This window comes from Pieris napi, chromosome 7, assembly GCF_905475465.1.
Source record: "Pieris napi chromosome 7, ilPieNapi1.2, whole genome shotgun sequence".
NCBI lineage: Eukaryota > Metazoa > Arthropoda > Insecta > Lepidoptera > Pieridae > Pieris > Pieris napi.
This window is the reverse complement of record NC_062240.1, coordinates 8,637,563-8,661,047: the sequence shown is the minus strand read 5'-3', so window position 1 is coordinate 8,661,047 and position 23,485 is coordinate 8,637,563. Positions and strand designations below refer to the sequence as shown.

Here is a 23,485-nt window from a genome sequence, read left to right as displayed (position 1 = left end):
GCGTGACAGTTATTGTGCTAAATTAATGACTCTTCTAGGAATAAAGGCTAGGCTGTGTAAAAAGGCTCACTATAAAGTCAACGATTATCTAGTTGATAAAAGGGCCTGGGACTAGTGCTAGACAGGTTACTTCTAATTAATTTGCGATATTTGTTTTAAAATAAGTGTTGTTTGATGATTTGCTATTTTAAAAGAGTACCGAGAGTTTTTTACGCCGGCTTTTTCTCTCGGCCTACACCCTCTGTCTTCTTTGCCGATGAGTAGGGATGCCTACAAATTCAAATTTAATGACGTGGAATAAGTGATACATGTATCTTATGTTCCAAAATAAACATTTTTTTTTAAATATTGTATGAATGATCTTGTAATGTATGTTTAAAATTAAGATGTAGCTTAATAGGACTGCTACAATTGTAATTTAATATAATACTGTTAATGACCACTTTATTACACTTTAAATTAACCATATATTGTTCCAGATACGAGAGAGACAGGGTTCGTAAATGCAATCACCGCAGCGGGAGTGACCTATGCCATTACTCGGGCGTGCACAGCGGGCTCATTGCTCGAATGTTCATGCGAAAAGGTATGTAAGAGACCAAATGAAATAATTATGCTCTTGTGTGTACACTTGGATTATTTCCCCTTGACACGATTTACGCTGATTAATTATCATGTATGACCGTAGATCTAAGTACAATTTCTTATTTATTTACAATCAAGTATACAGTATTTACAAATTTCTTAACCTACAAAGTAATAATAAAAATATTTAAAAAAAATCAAAATAAATTTTAAAAGTTTGGTCCGTAGATCATAGGTATAGAAACGTCAATTCATTTTCGTTTTTTTTATTTGTCCGTTTTCGCCTATAAAACACTTTGGCGTTCAAAACGCTTTAGTTAACTTTATTATGATACATAGTTAAACATAAAATATTTTTAAATCTGCTACTCTGTTTCTTTTTGTAGGAAGTACCAAAGCCCCGCCGTGGTCGCGTATCGGCTATACCCCTTCCCCCTGCGCCGGCGCAGACAGATAGGTGGCAATGGGGAGGCTGCAGTGACAATGTACGCTTTGGGTTGCAGAAGTCTAGAGAATTTATGGATAGTCGATATAGAAAGAAAAGCGACATAAAAACTCTGATCAAACTTCATAATCACAACGCTGGGAGGTTGGTTAGTAAGCATTTAATTAACTTTTAATGTGTGTGTTTTTTTTTATTATTTTTTATCCAGAATTGTAAAGAGTTTTCTGAATGGTAAAGAGGTTTTAGGACTTCACAGGTTTAAGTAATTAAAATCGGACATTATCACTACACTATCTGAATAATATGGATAAATCAATTTCTACATCTACATTGAAAAAATATAGTCCATTAAAAGCCAAAAAATTTCCTTCTTATAAAGTTGTCTTTGTATGTCCAGGCAATCAAGTCCAACATGAGAGTGGAATGCAAGTGTCATGGTCTTTCCGGTTCCTGCACTCTAAGGACATGCTGGTGGAGGATGCCCACTTTCAGAGAAATTGGCGATCGACTTAGGGATAAATTTGAAGGAGCTGCCAAGGTAAACTTTTGAGGCTTTTTACAATGACTCTTTACACAAACCAAAATAAAAGGGAAAGATGTCACGATAGACTTTAAAAATAATAATATAAATGCTACGGGATAAGAGGTAATGCTTATAACTGGGTAAAAAGTTACCTTGAAAATAGAATGTAATGTGTGGAAATAATAAATATTTGTAAACTTGAATTACCTCCCAGGTGGTATACACCTGAACTGCATACTCTTTGCTGATACTGCACTTATAATAAAAAGTAAAAACGAACAATAAAAAGCTAATTAAATCTCTACACAACGCCATCAACTATATGAAATCAAATAATATAAAAAAAAACATGACCAAAACTAACATAATTCATTTTCAGACATAAAACTCTACAACACAAATAGATATACAATATAAAAACAATAAAGTAGACATAATCAAAGAGTGCGTATATTTGGGTATAATTGGAAGGAAGAAGCTTGCTTAGAAATTGGCTATGCCAAAAATTAATCTGGAATTGTGTAGAAAAAACACCTTACAATCAAGGTTTATAATAATTTACCAAAGACATTCAAGGATCTTCCTATTAGACTTTTTAAAAATCTACTTTAAGTACTACTTTTGTAAACATTATAATTAATATTAATTTGAAACGGAATAATATACTTTAATAATGTGAAAAAAAATATCAGAATTGACTATGATGATATGACTCATTATGTAATTGTAAATTCTATTTAATATTCTACCTATTAATACAAAATTGCACGCCATTATATGTGGAAGAATATGCGAACTTTAGATTGTACCACCGTGACAATTTTGTACCATATTCTTTGTAAATAAATTATTATTATTATTTAAAAACAAAACGCATATCTGTTTAACAGGTGATAGGAAGCAACGATGGTGACAGCTTCATGCCAGAGAGCTCAAACATAAAGAAACCCGGTAAAAAAGATATAATATATGCTGAAGAATCACCAGATTTTTGTTCCCCAAACATGAAGACTGGATCTCTCGGCACCCATGGGCGACAATGTAATATTAGTTCAGCGGGTACAGACAGTTGTGACCAGCTCTGTTGCAGACGAGGATATGTTGAAAGCACGATTAGAGAGACTGAAAATTGTAACTGTCAATTTAAATGGTGTTGCGAAGTTATATGTGAAACGTGTTACGTAAAACGTGACATACAAACATGCTTATAATGTGATAGATAATTAATGTATTAAAAGATGTATTAAATAAATAATTTTAATTTGTAGAATTTCGTTTTATTTCAATCTCTACAAATAAAACATTAACGGGATATTAATTGTCCTCTCCAGTAGCAAAATCAGACAAGTCCAACAAGTTTTCACCTTTATGTTTTGTCTTACCTTTTAAGACTGTTTTATTTTCTTTGTCAAAATCTTCATTTTCGCTAGCTTCTATTCGCTCTTCAGTTTGTTGACTATCTTCCTTTAAAAAGTCGTCTAGACTTTCTTCTATTTTCTGTTCTGAATCTTTTGCAACCTCTTCTGTTTCTCTATTTTCGGGTTCTTCTACTTCTTCTTCTTCTTCAACGTCATTATTATCCATAACTGATTTTGGATTTGTTATATTTTCATTTGTTTGACCATTAACTTCATCGAAGTGGCTATTAACATCCTCTCTGTCGGGAGCTTCGTCTGGTACTCCTAAATATTTATTAGGTTTATTCCTTGGTTTCCCTTCAGTTATTTTATTTTCGCGGTAATTACTGAAGTTAGATCCCGGATTAAACATTTTACTACATTGAGGGAGATGAACACTGGGTTCCTTTTTAGAAATAAAGTTGTATAACATTTTAATTTTTTTTATATCAATAGAGCTAAAATGTTTTTTAAAGCCAATCTCGGAATTAGATTTGCTGTCATCCTGTGAAAATAAAAAAACTTAGTCAATAAAAATAATGACATAAAATTGATGAGTCAGATATAATTTACCTTTGGTATAAGAGTTGCTCTGCCGTTAACAGTGAATTTATGAGAATCGTAATGACCAGCGCTTTTAAAATCATACTCCAGGTCATGAAACAACCATTCATCATCTTTAAATTTTTTAAATAAATATTTCTTGTCTGAAAGTATTTTTTCATGAAACGTGCGGCCATTAATCTCTTAATGGCGTTAGGGTTGTTTAGAATACAATATAAGATTACTTCCAGTGTAATAAAATTAATTAAAACAAAAAGTTTCATAATTATTAAACTTTTCAGGTGCACATACCCAATGTCAACTAGTTTTCTTGATGTTATTTGGTTATAATTGAGTTTTGTTAAATGTGTACTTACTAGGGATTACGTTATTCAATTTAGTCTCAACATAATCATCACGATTGGGGGAATTGTGTTGTGGTGGAACACCAACAAGCATCAATAGAACTTCCATCATTCCATAGTTGATTATACAGTCGTAACCAAGAAGTACTTTCTGTAAACATATCACTAATACTATGTATTTTCTGGCCTATTTCATTTACATATTTCTCCGGTTTATTTCTTTATATGGAAAAAAAAGAGAATATATGAAAGCGTATCTCTTATTATCAGTTTGAAAACATACACAATATTAATTTGAGGGAAAAACAGATTCTTTTATTTTATCCTTCTTTTCAAAATCCTATATTCTAACAATTACCTGAACTCCATCATTAGTAAAGCTCTGAAAAGATTGATTAATACATTCAAGCAGGCCCTGCCGGTTTATGAAGAAGACCCATCTGCTGTCATCTTTAGGTGGACTTGGCAGCTCCAGGAACTGAAGGCCAGTCATATGGTTGGTATGCTCAAGGAAAGCCCGAATTGTATCTCTTAAAACTTTATCTGTGAGAAGGTATCTTTGAAATAGGTTGATATAGTAGAACAGTCTACATATGCACAGTGTTTCGTACTGTAAATTATTATTTTATCATATATCTTGAACACCTAAGCAAGGAACATGTATAACATAGGTTTACGCACAACGGACCAATAACCAAATTGCGACTAGTAGGTCTACAAAGAAAAGCATAGTTATTTTGAGTGAGAAACTTTTTCACACCAAATGTATATTATTTATCTATTTTAGACAAAGTCATCTTAAGTTGAGCGTTATCCACCCACAGATATTTACTTCACCAGAACGTTTGTTAATGCTTTTCCAGTTTTTTTTCAGTTTCTCAAGGTGTTGAGCATTATTTCTCAATATGATATTTAGAAATAAAAGAAATCCGTACAAACCGAATGAAAAATCGTCTATGTAATATGGTATAATCCCTTTCGGCCAAATATGAAATTTTTTGATTTCCCGCTCATCCAAATCAAATCCTGGTTCCTCTTTGTCATCAGGAGGAATTTCTTCTACACTTTGTTTATTATCAGTAACAGAGTTTTCTCTTCTCAACTGACTTAGGAATGTTATAGCTCCATTTACTGATGTCTCTAAAAAGTGACTTAGTAATGAAAAGGGGCTAGCTTCGGTTACTAGCGACATTATAATTCTATCTGATATAATCGTCTGTGAAAGAGACTAAGATTTTACAACATCGAGATCACTAAGATATTTTTAATACGATTTTCTGAAATATAAATCTTCATGAAAATCTTCAGAACACATTTGTATATACAAAGTCGATTCTTAAGGTATGCAAGTGTTGTAAAATCCCTCAGCATGAACTCTGTGCGAATTTGACATACCCTTCAAAAATGCGATGTATAGTCCGAACAGTACTAATCTTAAAAGTGTGTAGCGCATTCTAACAACACGCGCATTTCAATGTATTATGAACCTTTTATTGCAATTTTATTATTAAATAAATTCCAAAACGCATATCGGAGTTGAGTTTTAATGCAAAAATGAAATAAAATCGAAATTGATGTTGCAATAAAGTCTTATGTTTTGACCAGAATTTGCCTATTACACCTGTAAGTGAGGATACACAATGTTGTGTGATTATACAGGAGCCCTAGATGGGCCTTGAAGTTAGTGGTATTTATTACTATGGTTATAATTCCTATGATTGTAACTATTTTATTTTATTTTGATTTTCTGCAGCCTCTTGCAAAGGCATTTGATTGAACATCTCGCTTAAGATTTTTCTTTTAATTGCTGTCATCAGATTCTGTTTCTATATTATGTCTCTCGCTATGCAGTGTAAAAAACCATACCAGCTAAACTTACTGTTAATATTTGTATCAATGGTTATACCGAACCACGGATTCGGTTTTCAAAACCAGAAAAAATGCTCTCAAAAGACACTATAAAATACTTATTAGGTAAATCACTTATTACACTTACTAAAGCGATACCTTAAACCTAAAGTCCTTTTGCGTGAAAAATTATTCACGCTCTTTCAGATTCAGCGAAGCCATCCGTATCACTTATGACAGATTTCTTAGTTCATAAACATAAATTTTCCTGAGCTCGATACTCGTGAGAATACGCTTGAGGCACAACCGACCACCAACACACAGTTTTCACTTTCGACATAACACTTGCATGGAAAAAACGACTTTAATTTATTGTATTCAAGTTCATATTCGCGCCGCAGAAAAATGCTCTATTTGAAATAAAGCCGTTTCAGAAAATTGCATGCTATCAAATGCCCTATGTTTGCGTTTGCAATAAAATGAAATTGTTGTTATGAATTATGACAGGTGAATGTATCATTTTTGATATATATTTAATTTTATGACTCCTAATATTTTGTATTTATAGTCCGGTCAATTTAGACATTCGAAGTTACATAAAGTCAATTCAGCTTGTTGGGACTTTATGTAACTTCACTCTCATTTTTTGGTCTAAACTGACCGGACTATTTAATGGAATGGAGTTTTGAAACGAAATCACAAAATTAATTGTTAAGTTTTTGAAGCATTAACAATTTTAATAATGCTTTCATTTTTTATAAGTGTGTAAACTGTTAAGTGTTACTTAACCAATTTTTACTTAGTTTATTACTTTGATATATATTTGTATAGTTGAAAAAAATAATTTTATTGTTACCGATCCAGTTAATATTATTAGTACTTAACTATTTGTAAAGATTTATTTAATTGCGTAAAAGAACATTGTATTTAGTAAGTAAGTTAGTAATAAGCTGTAAATTCTCAATAAAAAAAATATATTAACATTTTTGTTATTTCCTTTGAACTTTAGCCTAATCACAGATAATTGACGCGACTCGCGCGCAATTGAATTTTACAAAGTGCATAAGTTTTATTCAAAATAAATTAATTTTATTTAAAACCGGGATAAACAGCAATAAGACGCCTAAAGAGAACCTTCTAATCCTTTTGAGTTTATAAATAAACCTAGTGTAGGGAATATAAGTGCAAGTGCAGTATTTCGGACGCACGAACATAGTCTCAAAACACTAAGACTTAACTAACATTACCTGAGTTTAAGCTATTCACTAGTGTTGTAGAAAATTAAGTCAACATAATATTACTTTTAGGCATGGTATACGCTAGGTTGTAATTCAAAAAGTCTCTTTTGTAAACTTTATTGTAGAAAAAATTAAAACCAAAAAACTTCTGATCGGATTAGGCCACAGCGGTTTCAATTTAAAAGTTTCACTCCAAAGAAATTATAGCGTGCGCAGAGAGAAATAGCCATGTTTATTTCTTTAATTTAGATTTCTGTATCATCTAATCTGAACTGTTTCTAATCAAAGATTAGTTAATGATAACCTAAGTGGTCCGTTGGTCTACTAAAGCGATACACAATCTTATAATACATTTAAATACCATTGCAAATATACTTGTTTGCGCCTTGTACATTTCATGACCACAATATCTTCATGTCAGTAACATTAAAGATATACTTATTTTTACTATAACATATTAATCCCAGTCCAGTGAAAGACATTAGATAATGTTATAGTACAATAAAATGTTGTGGTGACTTGTTCTAGCGCATCTATTGCTTAATATTAAGGTGCAATTTACAATAACCAAAAACTTCAGGTCTATCAGTCTCGCTTTGCCGACTCTAGTCACGTAATATATCTATGTAGATATAAATATTTCTGCCCCGTGTCCAACTGAGAGTAAGAGCGCACTGTCGCTTAATAGGCCCACAACACGCTCGCGATCTTTCTGGTAATGTGAGTGTCCATGGGCACTGTGTCACTTAATATCATTGCCCCCTGTTGTATTAAAAAAAACACTATAATTTCTTATTAAATAAGAATATTTTCATATTAAACAGAAATTAAATTAAAAAACCATTTCTTAGATCAATTTTGTATTTTCAGTAACGACTAATGAAAATTTAAATCATAAATAGTATTTACATAATTAAATGGGTCAATCGTTCACGTATCAATTTTCAATTCATCATAAAGACCTGAGATTCAGTTAAGTTCAGCTGATTTTAATACACTAATAATTACAATTAAAATGCTACATTCACATAAATAACTTAATAATAAGGTAAAATATTATTTACATGCACCTAAAATTAAAACTGTTAGCTGTCATCGGTCTGTCAAATATCGACCAATCATAAGCCGAGAATGATTTGTAGATTCGAAATTCTAATTTTAAAATATAGTTATCACATTCTGTTTTAAAACTAAGATTAAAAATAACGAACGAATGTTGCTAAAATGAGTTCAGTCTTTTGACATAATTCATATCTGATTGAAACACTTATTAAAATGTAATAAATACTTAAAAAATTGAATTTCAGCTAAATTTATTAACCTAATAATACAATATAATTATCACATCGTATCATTCACGATTATAAATTAGCAACAAACTGTTGACAGATCAAAAACCTGTTTACCTATTAAGTCATATAAATTATGAATATTTTATCGAAGGTAGTCCATAGCCGTGTTAAAAGCTTTGCGCCTTTTCCTAATCAACAGTTTGTTAACTGAATGACAGTCTGTCAAATGTCTCTATTAGAATATCTAAACACTAATGACCAATAAAATGCCGTCATTTGGTGTGTCAAACATTTGACAGGCTGATACGTACCTGACATGCACTTTTAGAATGGAAACCTTTCAGAAAGTATAAGTTCATAAACATGCTTTAATAAATAAACTGTTTAAGATCTATAACTGTCCGGCTCCGTTCTTTATCTTTGTATGGACGCTGCACGCACACAATATTATAATACTGATTATTTAATTCTTTTAATATTTAATTAAAATTCTCGGGAGCGTTTATCTCGTAATATGGGACACTTTTACGATGGTGCTACTTATTCACTGATAAGGGCGGCTTCATCTCTGAACACCCAAGAAGCCACTTTATGTTAATGCACTTAAGACGCAATCTCACGTAAATAAATCCACAATTAATATAAAATTATAATTACAAGATAATTTCGCTCCTGTCTTAAAACGGTTAACGCGATATACTCGACACTAAATTATAAATTGAACGAAAATATGGTTCGAAATTATTATTTATGTTTTACTAAAGTATAACATAACATTAGGAATAAATTAAAAACTTTGAAATGATATTAAGAAATACCATTTAAAGTAGTCTTAAAATTATCAATTCGATTAACAATTACTCAAGTAAAGCGCTCACCATGTTAGGACACCAATAAGTCCAGTCCGAACATTGTAAATAGATGACAAAATTTAAAGATATAAATCGCACTAAACTGGTCTCATTAGTCTCTGAACGTCAGTGTAAAAATACTAGATCACATTATTTGTTGAGAAAATTTCTCGGATATTTTAATTTCGGATAAATTAGAATTATTCCGTTACAAACAGTTATTTACATAAGTCAAACGATCAGTCTCTGTACATAAGTCTTTTTAGAGTCACTGGCTGGAGGCACTAAGTGTTCATTCACACGTGACTCGTGATTAACGCACCTATAAACATGTGTGTACCACTTTTTCCGTGCGACACAATTTGCATTTCACTTCACAACACCAATGGAATGTACAATTGCACCGTTCCACTACGAACATGGTCTCAGTCCGGTAACCGCGGCCGCAGCACATGAGGTCGCAGCCGTCCACTCCGATACTCGTGTCGTTGCAAGTACGCCCGTGGGTGCCGGGTATACCCAGCCGGGGATTCTTTTCGCAGAAACCAGGCGACGATTCCAAGTAGACGAGGTCTTTGACTCCCGGTGATTTGTGATCGGGGTTGTGCGGTCGCAGTTGGAATCTGTATCGATCCCTGCGAGGAACTCTGTGTGGGGCTGCGTCGTTTCGCTGCACTGGCGTTTCAAGGTCCGTGTTAGACACCATCACTCGCGATGCCCCGTCGAAGCGGTCTTTCAATGAGTCGCCGACCGAACGGAAACTTGGAAGCCGCATCCAACAGGTCTTAACCGTGCAAGAGCCAGACATCCCGTGGCATTTGCATTCCTGCCGCATCTCCGTTTGCACGTGCTGTGGGAAAACAATAACGTTAATGTCAAAATACATCATTACAAACAAAAAAAAGGTCTATTCGAATATCATCAATCCGTTCGATAAGCGGCAATGGTGATCGATGATCCTAAACGCTCACTTCATCGATCGAATCATACGATCGAGCAAATTGTTACAAATCGAAAGAAGGTGGGCCGATCGTCACAACGCGTGGACAGATCATAAATCATATTCTAGGGGCATTCATCATTCTTAGAATGTAGATAAATGACGCGAGGATGGAGACAGCAAATATTTTCCTATCTCATAGCGCACGCTCCGGAACATGGCCTGAGCTCTTTGTTTCTTTCACATGTAGATAAATATAGCATATACATATATGTGTTAAATATTTGAAGGAATGTGGTAAATATTCATCAGGCGGACACCCAGCGCGTCCATTGTGACGGGAATTAGATGTTAATGATTCTTTGGGTAGCTCGAGGCGCCTGTCCCTTGATGTCTTAGGCAGGAATGAATAGTGGATATGCAAATGTAGGTGTAATGTGGGAGGGGGCAACCCAAGCGCGACGAATGGGTGCCTTGCGCATTCGCCGCGCGATGGACTGGCTGGCCGACGCATAATTACATCCTATGACATGTCAAGTGGCTGACGAATGATTGTACGATAGCTCAACCACTTGAGAAGTCCACGAGTGTTTATATCAAGTGCGATATGACGTGATTACTCACCATTCTCCCAGCCTCGTTGTTATGTAGATTCATTTTCTCTCTTAAAGTTTTGCCTCTCTCGCCCGTGTCAACAAATTCCCTGCTGAACTTGAAACCATAGCCAATGTTATCACTGCATCCCCCCCATTTCCAGACGCGAACGTTGGCGGCAGCAGCGGCTCTTGAGCGATGGGGGGCGCGGTCGACGTGCGAATAATCACACGTGCAAGATTCTATGGAACCTTCGGCGCATGCTCGTGATACTGCATGTGTTACGCCCGCGCTGGTGATCGCGTAAATGAACGCTGTTTCTCGACACCCTGCAAAAAATAATAATATTGTAATATTTTCAATAAGTTAGAAGTAATGTAACACGCATTTTCTCTCACAGATAGAATTGCAAAGTGAATTTATAAAAATGTTTACTTTTCATTCTTAAGTGGCCAAAATAACAAATTGCTAAAATCCTGCGAAGGCAGGTAGCGACTTTTTGCCGTGATATTATTTTTGAATAAACATTTTATAATATTTCACATAGACATGTTTGGTATTTTTATAATTAATTCATCCCACAACGGAGGGTCCCATATTTTAATCAAATTTTATTATCGCTCGAGGTGAAGGAACAAAAAATCTTCATCACATTAATATGTTTGGTATTAAATGAAAATATTTGGATGCGTAATCAAATTGCAGTCGGTAGGGCATCAGACCCCAAAAATCACTTAATTGGCATTACGTAACATAATCATTTTGTTTCTACATTAAGACTACTTCATCCTAACTATAGTAATTTAATCACGCTATAAGTTTGTATGTAATGTTGACATTCAAATAATTTAGTTATATTTGCACGTTAGTGTATGGCAATCATTAAGACAATTTTTTGATCGCGTAATTTATTTGTTAGCAGGAATATCTTTTACTAAAGGCAGTACAAATTTATAAAAATGGTTAAAGCCGCGATCAATAAATAATTATGACATTACAATACAATCCGATACATTCATCTCATAAATCGATATCTCAAATCGAACTATAAATAATTAATGGCTCAGCATTAGAATCAAATACTCATAAAATACAATTAAAGAAAGAGTATCGTCGATCGAAAATAAAAGGCCGTACCTACCCGCCGGATTATAAATTTGATCATTACAATCGAATGGCGCGTATCGAATCTCGAACATCGATACTACTTAATCGATTATAGACAAAACATTTTAATCGAATCGCTTTAACGCAACGTTTTAATGTACATAATGACATTTGCATAAATTATTTTACTGTACCTAAAGAATAACGAAACAAAATAATGAAAATAATTTAATGAAACAAACATTTAAACATTAATTAAGATCTGCCAAAAAATCCACATAAATTCTTGTATTTTAGTTTACTTTATTATAATTATAAATTAATTCGTTCGTTAAAATATTTACTTAAGAATTCCTAAATTTATTCGCAATCAAGATTGCATTAAGATGATTTTAAAAGGCAGTAAACTGTTAGTGAATTAAACCTCCAACTGCGCAAGCGTCGAAATAATATTTCACCGTTTTTATTGTTGAAGGATGTCTATTAAAAACCAATTGCATTCCTTTTAATCAATAAGATTCTTATCGTGCTTGGAGCACAAATAAACTGATCATTGCCCGTGACTTTACTTTTAAATTGGAAGAGAGAATACAATTTAATTATATCTAATAATAGATTTGTACTTAAAAAATTGTGCAACTCAGTTATGAACTTAATGCCCGATTAGTTGCCAACTGATTTAAGGAAGCATAGTAAAATTCATATTTAATTTCCCATTCGAAGTATGGTAAACTTATTTACATATTTACTAAATGGCTTAATTAGCAATCTTAATTTAATGACTCTAGGTACGGCTTTTTACATATCTGTAATTAACAGGCGAAGTCGCGGATAACACTTATTTATACATACACATTACCATTAAATAGTGTGACTGATAAAACTATTCTTACCAAAGTAGTAGAATTCTTAATAATTATACAAAAATAATAAACATTCATTGATAAAGCGATTAAAATACTTGATAATCAAGCGATATCTATGCCACATTAATATTTCTGATGCTAAATTGATAACTTCTCTGGGTGGGCTCTTACTGCCAACTGGCTTGTACCCTTTCGGTCTCAACCTCGATTTTACTAAAGCAACATCGTTGAATCTGCTAAGCTAAGCGCGATTTTATACAAGCCATTTATTCAGTGGTCAGGCGTTCGTGGCATATAAAATCACTGCTATAAAAGACGTATCTCGTTATTTATAATATTATGTGGAACGAAGCATCGTTATTAAGGGCTCAATAAGCAAATGGAATCATTTTTTTATTGAGTTGTCATCGTACATGGATATAAATTACGGCCTGGCAACGGAGGTATCTTTTTGTTCTTATTTGAAACGAAACAGAAACGCATTTTATCAATTTTTATTCAGCAATTACTTGGGATGTTGGAGCTGGAATTTTAATGTCAATTTCGCCATCACTCAATGTCAATGTTTTGAAGGAGAATTTCCTTCAAAATAAATGCAATTTAAAAGATCCAATAGTGAAATTTAAACTAGGAAATTTCTGTGTAATAAAGTTTGTTAATGTTATATATTTGTTATTTAATACTAGCTGATCCGGCAAACGTCGTTTTGCCATGTATATCATTTATAATAAAAAATAGGGGTTGGTCGTAGAGGGGTGAAAATTAGGGGTTGTATGTATTTTTTAATGTTGTATCATAAAAAAAATATGGAAGAAAAATTTATCCAAAAATTAAAAAAATATATTAGGGGTGGACTATCCTTAACATTTAGGGGGATGAAAAGATGTTGTCCGATTCTCAGACATACCCAATATGCACACAAAATTTCATGAGAATCTGTCAAGCCGTTTCGGAGGAGTATGGCAACGAAAACTGTGACACGAGAATTTTATATATTAGATAAAAGTTAGCCGGAAATAACCAAAATGTGAGAAATTAATCGAAATCTGCTTTGCAGTTGGAAAGTGAGTTACAATTTGTTCGTTTTTAATACTGTATAGAATCAGAAATAGAATGCGACAGTGACAAGATGCCAGGCCAGATCGATAGTCGAATATAAAAGCGATAAACACACGGATATTCGTATGAGTCAGTGTCGGAGGTCCGTCGACGGGGCGCCTCCACCAGGTGGCCCACCACGTGGTACTTGTCTCCAACACATCTGCCACAGCTGTCCACCCGCTGAGATTTTTATTCGCTACTCTTACTTAGACATAACGGAAAACAGGAACCGGAATATTCTAATTATTCCTTAGATGATTCACTACCTCGTTTGACAACTCGACTCTTTGTCTACACGCGAATTATTTATTAAACTATAAATAATTCAATTTATATCGCTGGCATCCCATCGATATCTCAGGAGAATAAAGCGGATTGTCGCATTGCAAATAAATCGCGACGTAGAAAAATTATGACAGATGTAATAAGGCTCTGTTCGAGGGAACACATTTGTCACGGCATTAAATAAATGTAAATTCATTCTAAAGTCTTAATTAACTGCCCAAACAACCATAATCTGACACCGTAACTGCTAATACAAATAAAGATTAGTCAAGTTTTATAATCGATTCGGGCACTTCAAATGTCAACCCCGCATTCACTAAGACATTCTAGCCACATCGAGCACGATCAAATAAGAACGAGTAATGCGAATCTATAAAAGTAAATTATTATTATAACTGATAATAAAGTGCTGTCTGTTGATTATCTGCGCGGATAATAAATGATCATGATGGCGGTTTACATCGGACGATAATGCGTCCCCGGGATTGACAGTTAATGCGAGTCGTTCAGGATTTATAAAAGTCAAAAAATCGTAAATCCACCTGAGCGAGAGCGCTAAATAAAACTTAATCACTGTTGACATCTTGATGAACACCTGGCCTAACAAAACAGACCATTAAATAATTCGAAATTAATGTACTAATTAAATATATTCCGTCGCATTAAGCCATCACGATGAAGTGTTTCTTGAAAAGATTAATTTGAAGGATTGACTTATGACGGTTCGCGCGTCGCACCTCTCGTACGTTATTATTTATTGCGAGTGGCATTATTCAAATTTGATGAGCCGTAATTACTCAAAACAACCATAAATCACTGCGTTTTATAATACGATGTTTTGCCGGTTTAGAAATCGTTCTATCAGAGAAGGGCAATGAAGTCATTCATTTGTGTCTTTTTCTTTTACGACCACATTATGCCACTATTTTATTGCATTATAAGCTACTATATTATGAGGTTTGTGTTTTAAGGAGCTCAAATTATCTTCGATACTTGTCCTTTTGTTCACAAAATCGTTTTCAATTTAAATGTCGTGAATTTTGGCTGCAATTTGAAGAATAGGTTCAATGGCGTAATAAAGAGCAATAATTCATTTTCGTTCTGCTATCTGAGGGTGATTATTTCTTGACAACGGCTCACCGGAGGCATCTCGGCGACAATTCAGAACTCGAAGCCGGTAATATATCACTCATTGTGAGTGGCACAAAGCAGTAAACGCTACCACTCGCTACCAGTCCACTCCTGGCCATTCACACGACGAACAAAGACGTTTGTTTTGAAACTATAGAAAAAGTACCGAAAATAATTTGATTTAAAACTATTCATAATGAGAGATCAAGATTTACAATCATTGCAATAATTTTAAATAAACTTTTTGGATTGAGCGCATACATGAGCTCGACATTAAGCTGATCGTAATATTGAAAACAATACAAAACACAAAACCCAAAACGCTTATCTAATTGAGCATTAAATATTTCGTCGGGGGAATTTTATATCCGTTTTATTTTCGGTTAAGATGGTTTTATACGTTTTATCCGCCCACGGCGATGGAATCTTCGACTCGAGGCATACATATGAACCTTCAAAACAGGAAATATTTGGAAAGGTCGTTTTATTGGCCGAGTTACCTGCTATTAGGAGCAGCGATAGGTGTAAACGTGGCTTCCGTAGAGCGTGTACGATTATAGTCGCATCGCTAAACTACGCCGCAGGAGGCCGCGCCGCGGGGTCCCGGACCTATATATTTTTCTATTCTCGGGTCAACAATGACCCGTCGTATAAAAGCCCGACTATTGTACCGTTGTCATCATTTGTGTTAATACGATCCTTGAGGTTTACACCACAAAGAGATGAAGATGTCGCGTCAACTCATCAATGGCGTGTCGACATGTATATTAGTAATCATTCGTGTTCCATCTGGGGGGCCTTTGTCCGACCCAACTGTAATTATAACAGGGAGACCCTATTCAGAAATCGAGTTGTAGCGATTCCAAAACGCATATTTACGATTGTTTTATGACTAGCGTTGTGTGCTCCCGCCGCTATCAGCTGCATTTTTATGGATATTTCTTAAATGAATGTAATTGCAATGTATTTAAAAGTTTATCGCGAGATATTTGCGGCTGGCCATAATACCTGATCCACGTGAACACTCGGCGCCCGCCCTGGCTGCTTTTAATAAAGTAATATGCTCTAAATGCACACGCATATAACATAAATTTTGTACCAGCTCTTGCTCTTTTTATAGAATTAAATTATCATGACGGCGGTGGTCCGTATACTCTGCTTTATCTTGTTTTAATTTAGAAAAAATATTCCTATCTTTTATTTGAAGTATGTTTTAATATTAAAGTCTACATTCTCGATATGATAAAATTCTAGATTCCGATTTATGATTGACAGAAGTATTCAATTCTGGTATCCGTCGCTTGGGCTAATAAAAAAAGACTATCTCGCTGAGTAATTGCTGGTTTCGTATTAATGAATTTTATCGCGTTAATTGGTTCTGTCTCAGCAATTTACATTATTCTACTTACATAAATAAGATGGAGCTAATCGCTTTGGGACCAAAATTATTCTTTTTGATTTACCTGTACATTCACGCACTAACAGGTATATTCTTGCCTCCGGCTATCGACTCGACTAGTTTTTTTTCAATCAGTATAATATTAATGTTGTGTAAACATATAAATCTAGCTATTTGTAACTAATAATATTTTCAATGGTTTATGTCTATACGGAATTAAATTAATAATTTATTTAGTTCGAAAGGGCAATCATCTGTTTAGTATCGGCAACAATATACTTTATCTCTGATTCCAGAAAGCTTTTAGCGTAGCCACAGATGACCTGTCTCGACCGCTGGACCGTTTTCAAAGTGCAAGTTAATAGAAACAATATCATACAGAAAGCGTTTGCGCATTTAATTAACAGAAGTAAAAGGGTCAATAACCGTAGCTCTCCCAGATTTCTTAGACCAATCCCGATATCGTCCCGAATTGAAAATGAGATCGAATTAGACCGAGATACGGGAGCGAAAGCTCTTAATTTTGTAGATAACCCCCTTAATGCGGCCTGAACTCCGATCTATCTGAGAAACGCTTTTTTGTTAAATGCATTTCCGATCCATTTCTAAAACGTTACGTTCATTCAACTTTTGTTTGTTTTGGTTTTAAATAACATTAGATTCGGATAAAAAACTGAGAATCAGATTGAATTTACAATACTCGCTGTTTTTTTGCTATAAGCCAATAATGCTTGTACAGACCAGATGTTCGCAGTTCGCAGGCTTATAATAAGGCGTATCGCGTACAAAGCATCGAAATCGGACACCGGAGATAGGGCAGTTCTGATTCAAGCTACAAAATAACTCTTGCGTTTCCCTTCAAACATGACGAACACTTTAGCCCTTATTCCAATACCAATAAAGTTTTCACTTTCCAACGTTGACAAAACAAGTTTACCTTGATAACATTTTAATTTTCGTAAGTGCACCTTTTATGAATTTAATCTCGCCTTTTTATTATTACGTGGCCATTACAACATTATTCATATACAAAATAAGACATACATACATTTACTGATAAATTATGGAGTCTGTGATTTAGTAAGTGACCAATGAATTTAGTAGCATAACCGGTATTTTTATGGTAATGGATATTTGCTGATTTGAATCTATCGATAAAATCTCGTCTAGTCAAATTGAAAGACTATTAAATTATACGAATAGTTAGGTACAGTTATATAAATACAGCCTAGGGAATTAGTCTCGTATCGAAATAAATCAGAGGGCATAATGAAAAGGGACCTCGAACGGGATTTGGGATGTCACATGGTCGTGTAATTGATCCAGGATGTTTTATCTTGATGAGTCTTTTATATCTGCCACCGATGAGCTACCCTCCCGGTGAATGGAGATAACATCTTTTAAAAAGGGTTGCCAAGTGAAGATATCACTTAATTTGTAGCCACTCTTTGTAACCGGGATTAGAGTCTTTTTGTTAAGGTTTTTTAACAAATTCTGCATTGAAAGATTTGATCATGTTTTTTAAGGATTTCACTTGAAGCTTTGTAGACATTTATCATCTTACATTATTTGAGTGTTTTGTTTCTTTTGTTAAGACAAACGAATTACGCGTGTTCTTATATTCGCTATTTATGTTTCTTTGTTCAGTTTTTATTTAATATTGGCAAAGGATAATCGGGGTCCGGACATTAACTTGTCAGTCTTTATCAGAATTTATAACTAATTAAGTCCATAATAAACAATTTATGTAACAAAAATTTTATGTTTATTAAAGCAGTCTGCACTGCAGTAGGTAGGCAAAGGGGTTTTGGTGACTTTATAATCGTGTAAAATATTGTTGAATGTTATAAGTACATTTTAAATGTTTTAATATCGACGTGATGTCAAGTAAATAATGTGTTAAAATCTTTTCTATGTTTTATCATAGTTTTAACTATATTAAGAAATTAATTTAACAAACTAGACTTTTGATTTAATTAATTATAAGAACTTTAAGATATTGATTTTGAGACTTGGGAACGACAAATAAATGTTATGACAATATGACTATAGAACACTATAGATTTTTAATCATAGACTATAGTCATTGGTTTAGCCATTTACGTCGTAAAGCATTAATTTCAAAATGAATGTACCTAATATTTATCCTTACCTCTATCTACAATTTTGCCGAATAGATTCTTCCCTCTCAGGAAATTTCTGGTGGAGCAGTTCCACCTTCTGTATTTAAACTGGTGTTGGCATTCTGTTACCGCCATGTTTGCTCCTTTAGCAACTGCTGCTAGAACCCCAGGGTTTTCTCTGGCTAGTCTTCTTTGCTTCCGCCTTAGCGTCGCGTGGACCGCTGGGTCCATATAAAGAACTCCAGGGGATAGTGGTGATAGATTATTTGGTTCCCCTGCTTTAGCTATGCCCCTAGAACAAAATAAAACCAAATTAACTTCTAAAGATATAAATTATATTAATGGTTAAACTTATCTTCGACAAGATAGGTGTACAAACAGCGCCTTTTTAAAAAACTATTTTCGAAACCTTTGTAATTTCACGTATAATATGTGAAAGTAACAGGTAGTAAAACAGTAGATCGTCCGTTATCACGTGAGACAATGCAAAAACTATTGTTAAAAAAACCTAACAAAACGCCACTTAGGGCAATCGGTGCCCAGAATGAAATGCTCGTTTTCGAAGACAACAAACAATTGACGACCGAACTGTCAATCCGCAGACGTTTAGACAAATATTTGCGTCGCGCATTAATCTTCAAGGGCCGGGGCAAACACATCCACATCGCGAGCACATCAGCTCAACGTGTTGACTCTGCATTTCCCCGACTCACTTCATATGTATACACGCGAAACATTTCAAACAGAATACAACTCGCCACCCACGCTCAACCTCTTAAACTATACACGTTATACACATTACCCGTTACATATCTAGGTCTGTATGTATTAAATATTACATAATGAAGGTTTATCTCAGAAAAACAAGTGAACTCGGATATCACTATGCTCCATTATTTACTTTTCTTTGTAGTCGAGTGTTGCGTAAATATGGACGGGTTCTTGGACTATTTCCTTCGAGAATTTGTTGACGGACGGCTTGGTTAACGATGGTTTGAATGTTCGAATTTAACAATATACTTATTGAACTAAATAGTCACTCCACGATTATAGAATATATTCAATGGTATATCTAGAATATCTTAATATTAATCTTACGTGTCCAGTTATAACAAAACTTTAAATTCTCAACTGACAAACTCAAAATTAAACCAATACAAGTTTGACCTCAAAACCGAAACTATGAGAACGCTCTGGGTTATTGACATAACTAAAAACAAAGTATATTTGTCTGTCCGTGCGTAAAGTCCTTTACACTTGTCACTTTGGTAGGAAATCAAATAAAACAGATGAGATCCTCAAGAAAAAATCGTGAATACCTTTCACGAGCAAACTCAATGTTTGGACAGAGATAAAGACTGTGTGAATGTGTCAAAATAACAAATATTTACTTGAGTTCTGGTCGTTTGGATAATTAAAGTTTCTCTTGAATTTCGCTGCTGTTAATTACTTCGATATGATTCAATTTGAACGGTGAACGGACTGACCGAATTTGATTAACTAGTTCTTTAGCTTTCTACTAAAATACACGTTAAAGGGGTTATTTATTAGACAAATTGATGAATGTGGGTGTACTTGTAATTGGTAACACGGCTAACATTTTGCCTAAATTCTAGAATGGCATATATCTTTTTACAGTTATTTCAAAGATGATTAGTGTATTTTTACTAATTTAATCAATTAACTTTACTGGTATTACCGAAAAATTACCATTTTCGACGGTATTACAGTCAGATTATAATATTTTTTAAATTTATATTATATGAATGTAATTTTATCTTATGAGTTTGTTTCTAGCCCATTTAATTTAACATTGACCCAAACACGACACATTTTGATATGGAGAAGGCTTGTTGTGAAATTTATTAATGATTAATTTTGATATAGAAAATACAATAGAAAAATTTAATTGTGTTTCACACTTATTTTTTCACATTTCCTCGCTTCGGCTTCTTCTAGTATAAAACCGTCTATAGTTTTATGTTATAAACTACTTAATGGATTTCGATGCGATTTTAATCTAAGATACCAGAATAAGTATAAAATAAATTCGGGATTCGGGTCATGCGAAAAGCTTATTTTGTATAAAAATCATAAGTGTATAAACTGCCTCTAAATGTCTGTTGGCAAATCGAGACACGCTGTTTGAATACAAATTAAGATTTCATTATGTAATTTGTTACCATGTTAGGCGTCAAAATATTGAGCCGTCCAGTTTATAAGGACCTGTCACCAGCCTCCTATGATTCATGAATATCAAAACTGCTTCCAATAAAAGAGGTCTTCTTAAAATGGCTGTGATTATAATAATTATGACGACGCGAATTTTTATTGTAATATAATATTACGTACGTGTGATGTTTTATAATACATGTTTTAATGTTTTTTTTTATATATTAAAGATATAAACTGTATATATGGTATGAAAAATTTACCATCGATTCAATTATATTTAAAAATAAAATTACACGAAGAATATCTTTGATTAATAACTGCGTTAAATAGTTAAACTTAACTTAAGAATTTCTGAGATACTATAAAAATAATTATGTTTGTTTGTTTGCACAACGAACACGAGCCACTGTTTGTTAATAGTGACATAGTGATAAATGATAAGTTTAACACAGAATTAAAAATGTTATAGAACTCACAACTTATTCAGTAAAAACCATTAATTATACATTTAAAAAAATTCATTTTTGTCTTAAGTATATATGTATATGAGTATAAACATGGAACAACTATATTTTCAGTGAAAATCAATCTAAAGATGTCCAGATTATATGTCATGCGCTTTAACTAACATGTCTTAGTAATAAAGTTCTAAACGATGAATATTTTAATAATTATAGTTACATAATGTTACGATAAATGAAATGATAATTACCGCTTAATTAATCCCTACTTTAGCAGATTAGTTAATTGGTACAAAGAAATACCGTCGGTTGTTAGCAATTTACCGACGCGCGCGCTGCGACGGCTTCATCAAACCAATGTCCTAACAATTGTTTTCATTTAAATAAAATGAAGTCAGCCAGCGGAGAAATCTATAGTGTAATTAAATTATTCCTATACTCATTATAATTAGGAGTTAGATAAAACAATTGTTGACCGATGAAGTTTTTAGTGAATGTTTGATATGACAAAAATAATATTTGTCACAAATTTATAGTACTTGTAAGAAAAGAAAGAGCTGGTACGTGACAGAAAGTGTCTTAGAAAGCGCTGTTGTGGTGGTGTAAGTAGTACAAACCATTTAAATAAATTAATAATCATTATTCATGTTTTTAATTCAATAAGTTAAAAACTATTGTCTTTTTGAACAAACGATTATGATATTTTATTATAATAAAAGCTTTTATAATTTGAAAAGTAAGTAGTTGTGATTTAGTCTTTAAAAAAAATAGATTTTTAATATATACAAATATACTTTCTTTAGGAAAATATACTGTGTCAGAAATATTTAAGAAAATATTATTTTAGTTAGTACACTTTATATAAAATTATATTTTTTACCTACTATAAATTATACAAATCAAATATTACAATGAAGTATTGTGCTGGTCTTTTCCAGTAAATTCTTTGGTCTATGGAAAGGATTAAGTGTTACATAACAGGAGCCAAGTGATAGTGTATTCAAATAAATGTCTACTCCTGTCTGTCATGGAGACACGCATCACTCAGCTACAATCCTTTCACTTTTTAGTTCTAATTTTATTCCTATGAAATAGCCCTAATAAATAATTAAAGCCGTAAGAAAAAATAGTAAAGAATTTTTGTATTTAGAACGTTTTTTATAGGTTATGTTTTAAAGTCAACTATACATTTTTATTAATTAGACTGCTAAATCTAACAAAATACTGCATAATGCTGTGCATTGCTTGTTGTTTTCATCCTACCGACTACTTTGAACTACCAAATTAAATTTATATTAGCATATTTAACAACGTTTGCGGTGTAATTAAAATTAATTAAACTTTCAACGCTTACAAACACGTAATTTATTGATTAGTATTAATCATTTAGCATCTGTATAACTGGTTAATTTATTAACTACGTAAAGTTTACTGCGCATTTATCTTACTTGGATTTGATACATGTTCGAATTTTAAATTTATAGGAATTCATTTATGCCTATTAAATATTCTTAACATATTAACTCAACCACAGTTCCATTACATAGAATATATGATAATGTCCTGATTTCATAGAATCTTGACCTACATTTGAATTTCGAACAAAAACAAAACTTGACAACGTTACATATGTCAATGTCAAGCCAAACGTCACTTACCACCACATGCTGCCGCGTCCTCTGCGCGGCTTGCTGCCGGCACATTCGCACCGCAAACACAGAAAAAGCACTAACAGGCACAAACACTTCATCGTAATGGGCGGACCGGTCACATGCGCGCTGCGGCTCGAAACATAACTATCTGACGAGTTGACTGTCCGGCAGTGCCAAGGCGGAGCTATGGTGGGAGGACTTACCTGGATTACCGCCCGACATTTTTTTGACGGGTCATTGAGTTATGCAAGGTTAGATAATGTATTGTTACATCGGTATGGATAATGAATTTAATTTACTAATGAGTTTTAATATTGTTGTCGGTACCTTAATTAGATTAAAATATTTGCTAATGATTAAAGTGAAGCGGTACCTACTTTATAGTTTTTAATTTGTTTGCGGTATGTTGTTTTATATAAATTGGTTAATGGAGTTAGGTTTATTTTTAATATTTTTGTTGTCTATAGCTATGATTATTATATATTTGGAGTTTCCTTTAAAAATAAAGTATTTTTATTTTTAAATAATAGACAAGGTATAGACACTGTTTTTGAATACCTATTC

General features: G+C 33.3%; 3 protein-coding genes and 1 long non-coding RNA gene across 4 annotated transcripts in view; 2 read left to right on the top strand and 2 right to left on the bottom strand.

The window, feature by feature from the left end:
• LOC125051244 (protein Wnt-6) overlaps nt 1-2,820 on the top strand; it is a 33,031-nt gene extending 30,211 nt beyond the window's left edge. Inside the window, exons 3-6 of the mRNA XM_047651457.1 lie at nt 480-586; nt 972-1,178; nt 1,428-1,568; nt 2,444-2,820. Of these exons, the coding sequence (XP_047507413.1) occupies nt 480-586; nt 972-1,178; nt 1,428-1,568; nt 2,444-2,764 (776 nt within the window). The 3' untranslated portion in view covers nt 2,765-2,820. The remainder of the gene's footprint in view (nt 1-479; nt 587-971; nt 1,179-1,427; nt 1,569-2,443) is intronic.
• A 47-nt stretch (nt 2,821-2,867) lies between these two features.
• Nucleotides 2,868-4,956, bottom strand: LOC125051275. The gene is made up of 5 exons (XM_047651487.1): nt 4,798-4,956; nt 4,217-4,401; nt 3,871-4,009; nt 3,524-3,657; nt 2,868-3,455 (listed from the first exon to the last, which is right to left on the bottom strand). The coding sequence occupies exons 2-5, from the start codon at nt 4,349-4,351 to the stop codon at nt 2,868-2,870; spliced, it is 996 nt and encodes a 331-aa protein (XP_047507443.1). The 5' UTR covers nt 4,352-4,401; nt 4,798-4,956.
• A 264-nt stretch (nt 4,957-5,220) lies between these two features.
• LOC125051228 lies at nt 5,221-6,041 on the top strand. Its single transcript, XR_007117256.1, has 2 exons — nt 5,221-5,538; nt 5,914-6,041. It is a non-coding gene; the product is annotated as an uncharacterized LOC125051228 (long non-coding RNA).
• Nucleotides 6,042-7,793: 1,752 nt separating this feature from the next.
• LOC125051140 (protein Wnt-1) lies at nt 7,794-23,164 on the bottom strand. The gene is made up of 4 exons (XM_047651304.1): nt 22,928-23,164; nt 18,663-18,925; nt 10,652-10,950; nt 7,794-9,937 (listed from the first exon to the last, which is right to left on the bottom strand). The coding sequence occupies exons 1-4, from the start codon at nt 23,017-23,019 to the stop codon at nt 9,410-9,412; spliced, it is 1,182 nt and encodes a 393-aa protein (XP_047507260.1). The 5' UTR covers nt 23,020-23,164; the 3' UTR covers nt 7,794-9,409.
• Nucleotides 23,165-23,485: the final 321 nt, after the last annotated feature.